The sequence below is a fragment of the Onychomys torridus genome, chromosome 2 (assembly GCF_903995425.1).
Source record: "Onychomys torridus chromosome 2, mOncTor1.1, whole genome shotgun sequence".
Lineage (NCBI taxonomy): Eukaryota > Metazoa > Chordata > Mammalia > Rodentia > Cricetidae > Onychomys > Onychomys torridus.
Window position 1 is genome coordinate 137,368,643 of NC_050444.1, and position 10,944 is coordinate 137,379,586.

A 10,944-nucleotide genomic window follows, 5' to 3' on the forward strand; every position below is an offset into this window, starting at 1 on the left:
CGAGGTTAATGTTAACCACTGGGGGTGGGAGTGGGGAAAACTAATAGAGGCAGCACCACCAATATTGCTGTACATATAGATACGCACGCAGCCCACAGGGCTTTCTCCCAGCCAGGTGTAAACCTCACTGTGCTTAGTGCTTACATGCGGGCCCTGAACACGGAGTTCAACCTAGGGTGACCTTGAACTTTTTCCTGGTTCTCCTGCCTTAACCATCCCCGTGCTGGGTGTTTTTCTGAGAGCCAAGAAACGTAGCGTTGGCCGGTCTCCAACACTTCCAAAGGCCCAAACACACAAGGAGTACGCCCACTACCTCGTGGGGAGAAGCTCCGCCCAGAGCCGCTAACTCCAGGCCACACCACTCAGGACTCCACAGGACGCTCGTCGCGATTTACCGAAACCTCGCCTCTTGCTAGGCAACCGAGTCTCCACAGCGACCGGAAGAGGAAGATGCAGGGCTGCCCGGAACCGCGGAGGGCGGGCACACGCAGTCTCCCTGGGCTCCGCGGAGACAGGGATACACAGCGTCCCGGTCGCCATGAAAACAGGCCACACCCCTGCTATCCCGGCCCGTGCCCGCCCAGTGCGCAGACGCGCGTGCGGTTCCGCGCATGAGCAGTGCGGCTTGGAGCCCGCCAGCCCGTGTCTCCGGCGCCAGCTACGCCGCTGTGGCTGTCACTATGGCCCATTACAAAGTGAGGGGGGCGCGGCGTGGCTCGGGGCGTGCGGGCGGCGCCGGGTGGGAGTTGGGGCGCGTGCAGGGCTTGGGGCGGCGGCGGGGCGCGCCGTCTTTCTGTTCCGGCCCCGGGCTCCGGTCCCTGACCCGCCGTGTCTCCTCAGGCCGCCGACTCGAAGCGCGAGCAGTTCCGGAGGTACTTGGAGAAGTCGGGAGTGCTAGACACGCTGACGAAAGGTGAGCCGGGGGAACGGCGCCTGTCCGCGCCCGCGCGCTCCTGACCAGGTGGGCCCCTCCCGGGAACCGGTGAGGCCTTGGGGTCCCGCAGGTCGGGCGCACGCCGGCTGCGGGACGTCACCTCGCCCCCGTGGCCGCTCTCTGCCCGGGACTGAAACTCTTGCAGCTGTTGCAAAGTCTCTCCAACTTCCGTTGCTTTCTCCTGAGCAGCCGCAGTGGATACGTTAGCCAGAGACCTTGAGATCCCAATTGCTCCCGCCTCATAGTGTGCGGGATCTTACACATTTTCCTTCGGACAAAAGGCAACGAAGGAAATTACCGAATTTGAAAGAGGGTTACTATTAGTCCTCAAAACTGGGGACTCATAGACAATTTGGGCCGTGGCTTTTCAACTCCCTCAGCCTGTAGTAATTCCTACTTTGTGTAGATTTCATAATTATAGCAGAATTAGATTTTGAAGAGCACCAGAGCACATAAAAATGACTATATCGTTTACCTTAAAAACAAAAAACAAACAAACAAACAAAAAACCAAAAACGGAAGCTTACTGTTAGTGTATCCCTTCCTTTCTGGGTTTAAAGTTAGAGAGAATGGTGACTGAAACCAGAGGATCCTCAGAGAATACAGCTATATTAGCCTATAGTAAGTACAGTGAATGTCTACTACATGTTACTCAACACAACATTGCGTAGTGTTTTCAAAGGAGTAGAATGGAATTGCTGGCAGGGATTGAAACTTTGGTCCTTTTGAGAATGGGAAGTGACTGGGAAACTATTTGTATCTGCTTTTGGGGAAACAAAAGATAGGGGAAATTCTGGGAGAATTTAGCAGAAAACAGGACTTTTAATTCCCTCACACGGAGGAGCTGACAAGTTTACTTAATATCTACTCTCGACTCAGATAGTAATTTCCTATATCTTTGCAAGTCAACGTGAGCAAACTATAAGAACTCCTCTGTGAAACCATTGTACTTTGTGGCCTCAGAAGTGTCACAGATGCTTGGAATTCAGGGAAAAACCCCTCATGTCTGTTTCAGGTAATGATCTTCTTCTAGCCTTGTGTTCTGGGTACCAAGGGATACAACTATGGAAACGTCCCCATTGTCAGGAGCTTGTAGCTTAGTTAGGGACACACACACTAAAACACAGTGCCAGCTAGTAGTAAATGTGTAATTTAAACCATAGCAAGACTAGGGGATAAAGATGTGACACTTTACATTGAGTGGTAGAGGGAAGACCTTTGGACAGAAAGTACAGATAAGTATCCTTAATCTGAAAATTTGAAATCTAAATTGTTCCAAAGCCTGTAACTTACTGAGCACTGGTGTGGAAAATCCCATACCTGACTGCATAACTTATGTCAGTCAAAATTCAGGAGCCGAGGAATATTTGCTTGTCATGTTCACATATGGAACATAAATGAATCTCCTGTTCAGGCTTGGATCTCATCACCAAGATATTTCATTATGTATGTATATCTGTCTGTCTGTATGTATGTATATGTATGTATAGATAGATATTCCAGATAAACACTGAAATACTTCTGGTCCCAGGTATTCGGTGTGTGGGGGTGGGGAGGGGTTTGAATGCAGCAAGTGGACAGAAAAGCAGTAAAAAGCAGGTGGAGGACAGAGACAACTGAATACAGAGAAGATGTGCAGCCTTCAGGCTGTGTAAGAGATCGGAAACATTTGCATGCTCCTACCTTCAACCTTTGTAAACACTAGTCTCCTAAATAACATCTGACAACACAGTATCTATTAATATGATTTAAAACTTGATTTTAAAGGTTCAAACATGTCTTATACAAATTTACATTTTCCTATCCAGCAAACATTTCAGAGAGGATTTAAAATGGTTTTTAATGTGAAAACATGGTAAGAAGCCAGGCCTGGTGACATGTTTTTAGTGCTCTAGTAAGGGGAAGCAGATCTTTCATTCACTGCTTGTCTGGGGTACATAACAAGACCGAACTCAAAAAAGCAAACTAGAGCTAGGCTGGAGGGATGGCTCAGAGGTTCAGACCACTTGGTGCACAACCATCAGGACCAGAGTTCAGATACCAGCCCTCAGGTAGAGTAAATCAGACAGGGTCTCTGTGTGTAATCTCAGTGCTGGGAGGTGGGAAGCAGACTCAGGATGGTCTTCAAGGCTTGTTGGCTATAAGCCAAGAATGCAAGCTCCAGGTTAAGTGAGAGATCTTGCCCCAAAAGGTCTAAGGCACATGCAAAAGATGAAGGCATTTTGTCTTATTTCTAGTCGTACTTGATAGACTGAAGTAGGATGACTGTTTGAGTCTCAGGCCAGCCTGGCTGAGTAGCATTTTGTTATTTTGAGCAGGGTATCAACCTATAAAATACCTGGCTTTAAATAACCTGACTGCTAGGGGCCAGCAAGAAGGCTCAACAGGTGAAGGTGCTTGCTGCCAAGCCAGATGGTTCTGAGTTTGATTCCTGCAACTCACATGGTAGGAGGGGAGTACAGAATTTGTCTTGAAATTTATCCTCTGACCACTCCCCATATGTAACTAATAAAAATAAATCTAGCTGCTAAAGCAAAAGGAAATATGATTTGGTTGAATTCTCTTCAGATAGAAAGTACAATCATCCCATAGAAAAGCACAAGAAACTTAACACTTTGTAGCATCAGCCTTGCATGCACTACTGACAGGAACTTGGAAGCTGAGGAATAATGCAAGAGCATCAATAGTCACACCTAAAAAAGTGTAGATTCTAGCTGGCCTGGTGGTGCCTGTCTTTAATCCCAGCACTTGGGAGGCAGCACTCAGAGAGGCACTCTGAGTTCAAGGCCATCCTATTTTACATAGTTCCAGGACAGCTAGGGATGTGTAGAGAGATGTGGTCTTTACAAATAAGTAGATGAAAGTTACGATTCCGTACAGATCAGTGGAAGTAAATAATTTAAAAAGTAATAAATAGGGTCTTGAGTATTGTAACAGAATAAGAGATGATTGGCAGATAGTGGTGGCATAAATGTGATTTCTCAAAAAGTTGTATATTTTGGTGTAAGTTAAAAGTACCCGCTCACTTGCTGTTTTTCATACTGTATTTAAATTATTAAAACTCTAATAAAGGACATGTAAATTGGCTTAAAACAGGACTTCTTAACTTAAAAGTTAGACACATTGGACAGTTGTAGTTTTGCTATTGTTAGATTTTCAAAGTAGGGTGTGGTGACACACTCGTATGGGAGAACTGAGGCAGGAGGATTGTCATGAGTTTAAGGCCAGCTTGGGCTACATAGTGAATTCTAGGCCAGCTTGGGTTAGCTGTCTCAACTATACACAGGTTCAGGCATCTACAAGCTCAGGAGATTTTTGTAAAGGGTCCTCAGCACTAATTTGGGTAACTTGCCATCTGAATATTGAATTCCAGGAGGGCTTGTTCACTAGATGAGTGAGACAGTGTTCATATGAGGCCACCTATTTTTAAATGCCAATTGAGCATGTTGATTACTGGTAACATTTTGGTTGGTCTAGCCTGTCATATATAAAACTTAATTGTTGAATATTCTGAATGGAACTGAAATTTCTTTAGTTAGATTATAGTAGACTTTTTTTTTTTTTTTTTTTTTTTTGAGACAGGGTTCTTTGTAGCCCAGTTCTGCAGCTCATTGCTTTTCCATAAATGAATGTTCTTAAACTCCTTATCCCCCTGCCTCACCTCTTTGGTACTGAGATTACAGGCGTGGGCCAGCACACCCAGCTTTCTTAATTGTTCTGCCATTTTCCATGCCCCACTTCAGTCAGACCTCCATACAGCAGTCAAGAGTGATCTTGCCACCCCCTTGCTTTAAAACTGTCGAAATATATTTGTAGCCCTTAGGATCAAAGTTCAACTAAGCTGTTCTCAGTTTTCCATTTATTACCATTACATACAACATACTTGACACATTAGTTCCCTAGTATGTGCTCTGAGCTTTCCCATTTTTATCTGAAACACAGCTAGGTCTCAGATCTGCCTCTGATGCTAAGTATTTCTCCAGTCTCACCTCGAAACTCAGTAACCACCATTGCAGTTCAATACTCTCTGCCTTCCTTATCTTTTGCCATGGACTACTGTAAATTTGTTGCAAGCAAGAACACTGTCTGAATTATTCACCATCCTATGGACAGTTAGCAATCTGCTTGCCATACAGCAGGTAGATAGTATTTACTGAGTTTCAGAATATTAGCCATCTACATTGAGGACTTCATTGCTTTTCTTTCTCTTTGCAGTGTTGGTAGCCTTATATGAAGAACCAGAGAAGCCCACCAGTGCTCTGGAGTATCCTTTTCATCTCTGAAGTCAAAAGACCATATTTTTGACATTTTAATTTATTCAAATATATAATAAGCTTTAAATACGTTTGTTTATTGAAAAGTTCTTTTGAATCTTCACATGACCTTGAATAACCTTGGTGGTGTGGTGGGTGACTGTCCCCCAGCCTCATTCTGCTGTGAGTACATTCTTAACACTGATGTTAGTTTTTTAAAGCATCACTTAGGAGCTGCTACCCCGGAAAACCCAGAAATAGAGCTGCTTCGCCTAGAATTGGCAGAAATGAAAGAGAAATATGAAGCTACTGTAGAAGAAAATAAAAAACTGAAAGCAAAGGTAAATTTAAAAAAGAAATTCAAATTAAAAAACAATCTTGTCTCTAATGATTATCTGACCAAATCCTTACTGTAGGCCAGGGATGTAGCTCAGTGGTAGAGCATCTGTTTGGCATATGCAAAGGTCCTGAATTCCATCTGTATATCATGATAAAACCAGAGTAAACAACCCCAAAACTTCACTAAATGGGCAGCAGGGAGGGACAGTGAGTATCAGTTTGAATCAAATGCATGGCAAACTTAAGCCTCATCTAGAAAAATCCCAAGACCAACAATAAATAGGATAAGCAAAGAGTGGTCAAGAAGAGGGAATTGAAAACCTGCATCAATAAAAAGGTGGGAATACTGGCTAATACTGCTTAAAGTAAATGGATAATTTTAAGGTTCTTAGGCAGTTCAGGTCAGGTCAGCCTAGGCCACTGCTTTGTTAAAGGGCACCTAGAACGTGGCAGTGCATAGTTCACACTGCCTTAAGCATGCTTGCTCTAGGCAAGGACAGACTTGATCATATCTAGAGCTGAAGTTTTCCCTTTGTTCAAACTCCCATAAACTTGAACATCAACTCATAGTCTTTGAGGCTTATTACATTTGGAACTACACAATGCACTTTCCAAATCTGACAGCTAATTCAAAGAAGTCAAACCTTATGAAATCCAGTGTTCTTGTAAGGAACCACAAGCTTTTATAAAGGAATAAATAAATAAAAAATTTTTAAAAATGCAGTGACTGAGATTATCAAAGATGTTGAGATAAACTCGCTGTGTAGACCAGGCTTGCTTCGAACTCAGAAACCCCTATCTCTGCCTCCCTAGTGCTAGGATTAAAGGCATGAACCATGCCAGGGCCCTTCTGGTACTTTTAAAGTCACTTCATTGACTGACTATACTAATAGAAATCACACAACTCTTTGTTTTTTAGGACAAAACAGTTCCATATTACACAGCATGACAGTTTTGGAAAGATAGACTGTTATGTACTTAGTATTTGAACAGTTCAGTCATGAATTGAAACTAAAGTTTAGTTGCTAAAGGTTTATGCAAAAAAAGATTTTGTTAGTTTTAATTGTACTCAATCTTAAGTAAGCATATGGTTTAAGAAAGATAAGTTTAGGAATTGATTATTGACTCAATAACAAAGTTGAATATAATATCTAATTTCATTGTGTTACTAAGTTTTTTACCCAATTTAAATAAAATTCATCTAAATCCTCTGTCTTTGCCCCATAGCTTGCTCAGTATGAGCCACCTCAGGAGGAGAAGCGTGCTGAATAGGATTCTTCTCAGTTGAAAAGACACTGAAAACTGGTTTTGTATCACTTGAATAGCTTGTATAGTATATAATCTTCCTGAAAAGATGCTATAAACTTTTAATATGTTAAATCCACTCATCACACTTTAATGTTATAAACACATATACATAGAATCACCAATAAAAACTCAATATAACTTTCTTTGGGTCTTAAAGCAGGAGAATCCAAAGTAGATCTCGAAGAAAAGCTAAAGAGCCACATAACTTTTTATCTTCAAAGACATTTTATTTATTATCCAATTAGGATTGATGGTACTGGTTGTATTTTAGCTAGGAGATTTAGCATGGAGCTATTCCTTGGCTAAGGACGTGAGCATAGTAGGCACACTCATTCTTGACAGTGTATTCCCAGTGGACAGCTGGACAGATCTGTGATGTATGATGCTTCTGCATGGATTCCCATGCATCTTCTGCTCTTTATATAATACGGAACAAGTAACTCTTCTTTGCCACCACTTTGCCTTAGATAACTGTGTGTGTGCCAGTATGGACTCTGACACCACGTTTCCTTTCTATGCAATAATGCCCATCTGATAATGCTGCCTTGCTGTGCCGTGTGCTGTAGTGCGTCCTGGTTGCACATCAGTCTGTGTTGTTTTCAGTTTGCTTAATGTTGCTGCTACTGGATTGTAATTTACATAGCTTCCAACAGGACTACACTCCTACCCTGCCTTACTTAGTTCCTTAGTTGAGCACAGAAGAGAGATAATATAAAATTCTGGGTTCACGCACAAACTGGGACGGGAAAGGGATGAACCATTATGTCACAGATGATTATAATATGTAATTTATATAGTGCTTTTTTCCTCTTAAAGGTATTTTTTGAGCCTTGGATTAATTTTATCTTTATTATCCCTGTGAAGTAGGTAGGGCAGATATGAGGGGAGGTGGGTGCTGAAATTTTTAGGCCAAAGACTGACATTTATATGAATTTGTTGCTAACTGTAGAACCCTGGGCAGGTCAGTTAATGGCTTGGAGATTCCCTTTCCTCATCTGTACCATGAGAACATGTGCTGCCTACCTCACAGGGTTGTTGTGAGGTCAAATGAGATAATGTACATGAAAGATTTGTAAATGGTAAAGTACCACTTGTTTTGGTAGTCCTCTTCTTTCTTTTTGGGTAGGGGACAGTCTCACGTATCCCCAGGCTGGCCTTGAAGTTCTGATCTTCTTGCCTCCAACTTCTGAATGCTGGGATTACAGGCATTCATGACTACATCTGGCCTGTTCTCCTTTCTCTGGGAAGACTCACAATCAGATGTGTGTTGATCACTTGCTTTCCTCACTCACAGACACTGAAGTCCTTCTATTTTATGTCTTCTATCTGTATTGTTAGGGAGCCTGTATTTAAATTTTGACCACAGCACACATCCAATCAAAGCTGGTTTAACCAGCTGAGGCACTGACACCTGCTAGAAACTGGCTAGGCCATTCACGGGGCACTGTAATCAGTCACGTTGGCAGGAGCGTGGCAATGGTCTGCCCAGCTACTAGCGGAAGAACATTCAGCTGGACGGATTCTCTTTTTACTGATCGGAGTGCCTTTAGGTGGATAGCCTGGGCTAAGTGCTGTTTTGGTAAAGATTCATTTATTATGAGACATGTGTAAACAACTACAAGGTGGGGTAGGATGTGCTAAGAATTGTAGGAAGAATAGCAAAAGAGGTCCTGAGGAGAATTTGGAAGGGAGAGGACTTAGCTTCTTTAGGCAGTTTGTATGGCAGCCATTTTGTTGATACAGACAACTGCATTTTGTTTTCTGGCAGTCTCTTTTTTTCTCCCCACCTTTCATGGTACTATTGTTCTTTTTATTCTAAAACAGGCTAACTATATGTAGGTGGAACTGGCCTGGAACTTACTGTGTAGCAGATGGTAGCCTCAGACTCAAGATCCTCCTGCCTCTGCTTCCCAAGTGCTGTGATTAGAGGTGTGTGCACCATGCTGGTCTAATGTTTTGTCAGGTGCTTTGTGACTGTCTCTAGTTGCTGAATGTGGGCTTGATTACCGCTTGTAGGTGGAACTGACCTGGGCCAACCACTCATCTTTAAGAATTCAAAGTTTGGGGCTGGAGTAAGAGCACTGGCTGTTCTTCCAGAGGTCTTGAGTTCAACTCCTAGCAACCACATGGTGGCTCACAACCATCTATAGGGGGATCCAGTGCCCTCTTCTGGCATGCAGATGTACCCAGAGTACTCAGATTTAAAAACCAAAATAACCATAAATAAATAAATCCTAAAAAAGAAAAAAGGATCTCAAGGTCACCGGGCGTGGTGAGCACCTGACATGGGTGCTGGGAACTAAACTGGGGTCTTCTCCAGAAGCAGTCCTGAGCCCTGTTTCCATCATTTCTGTCAAGGACTTAAATGAAGACTGTATACAAGATGATGCTAAATGGAGTGGAAATGTAAGTCATCTCTTCAGTTCCTGCTACACTTCAGCTGCTTTATCTATAAAATAAAAATTAGGGGCTACAGACATGGCACAGTGGGTAGAGGTGCTTGGGCACGGCCCGAAGAACTCAGTTCATTCCCTGGATCCCATAAAGTAGCAGAAAAATCAGCTCCCAAGAGTGTTCTTCCACATGTGTACAGCTGCGTGCACACAATAAAATATAAACACTCTGAACAGACATGATGGTCCATACCTACAATTCTAGCACTCGGAGGCAAGTGGGTCAGGAATGTGAAAGTTATCTCTGACTACATAGTAAGTTAGAGGCTAGCCTTGGCTATGTAAGATCTTGTCTCAACTCCAATCCCTAAAGAGGTATGTGTGTGTGTGTACTTCTTACCTACCCTACAAGGTAATTGTTAGGATCAGATTAAACATGGTGGGTATAAAAGTGCTTTGCAAGCTGTAAAGGGCTACCTACAGATCAGTTGTAGTAATGCCACATCTGTCAATACCACAGAATTGGAAAGACTGGATGGTAGACTACTTTGGAACAGATTTTAACCTGATAATCTTTGAGTACCTAAACAAAAAAGTTAAAGATACCAAGTCATATAGTGATTTAAAAAATGTAGTTACACAAGTTTAGTGAGTAGGGTTCTGACAAAATACTAGTTCTAGTGATCACTAATGTTTTAAACTTCTATCTGGGAATAGAAAGGTCCAGGTGCTGAATGGGTCTGAAAGCCCTGCTGGTTACTCTGTAGGTACCAGGTATCTGAGGGATGCTGACAAGCATGAATGCATTTTAAGGAAGAATGATCAATAGGGAAAGGGATGTGAAAGCATGGCTGAGTTGTTCAGTGTGGTTGCCACCAGTTACACGGGGCAGTTAACTCAAAACAAAAACTCAGTTCCTCAATCCCTGCAGCCTGGTTTCTAGCATTATGTGGTCAGCGGGTACTCTCCTGAACAGTACAGACATAAATGTTTCTACCCTTGATGTTCTCCTGAACAGTACTGTAGAAGCAGTGACTGAAGGAAGTGAGGAGAGCAGGGAACAGAGAAGACTTGGTGTGTAATGAAGTCTGCTTGAATAGCAGAAGGGCTGTTGTAAAGAAGGCTTTGAGGAGTATGACTTTTTTGATACTGACTGATACTATGGCGGGGAATAACCTTGAACAACTTTCTGGTTCTTTTGCTTCCTTGCTGCTTTGAATACAGGCAGGTGCTACCAGGTCTGGGGAATGCAGTGCTGAGGATGGAACCTAGGGTTTCATAAAAGCTAAGCAAGCATTCTACCACCTGAACTACATTCCCAACCTTTTAAATAAGACATTTCATAAAAATGTATTTTTCTTTTATGTGTATAAGTGTTTTGCCTGCTTGTATGTATGTGTATCATGTGTATGCCTGGTATCCTTGGAGTCCAGAAGAGAGCATTGGATTTCAACAGTGGAGCTATGAATGGTTGTAAGCCATCACAGGGGTGCTGGGACTGAATGTAGGTCCTCTGCAGGAGCATCAAGTGCTTTTAACTACCGAGCCATCTCTCCAGCCCAGAATAAAATTTTGAGCAAACAGAGCTTTGGAGATGGCTCAGTGGGTAAAGCACTGGTCACATAAAAGTGAGGACTTGAGTTTGAATCCCTAGAACTCAGGTAAAAGTGAGCAGGTTTGTGTCTGTAATCCCAGTGCTCCTGTTGTGAGATGAGAG

At 42.8% G+C, this 10,944-nt stretch overlaps 1 protein-coding gene across 1 annotated transcript; it reads left to right on the forward strand.

The window, feature by feature from the left end:
• The first annotated feature begins 596 nt into the window (after positions 1–596).
• LOC118577398 (MYC binding protein) lies at positions 597–7,921 on the forward strand. Its single transcript, XM_036177542.1, has 5 exons — positions 597–695; positions 841–913; positions 5,150–5,198; positions 5,399–5,528; positions 6,754–7,921. The coding sequence occupies exons 1-5, from the start codon at positions 612–614 to the stop codon at positions 6,796–6,798; spliced, it is 381 nt and encodes a 126-aa protein (XP_036033435.1). The 5' UTR covers positions 597–611; the 3' UTR covers positions 6,799–7,921.
• Positions 7,922–10,944: the final 3,023 nt, after the last annotated feature.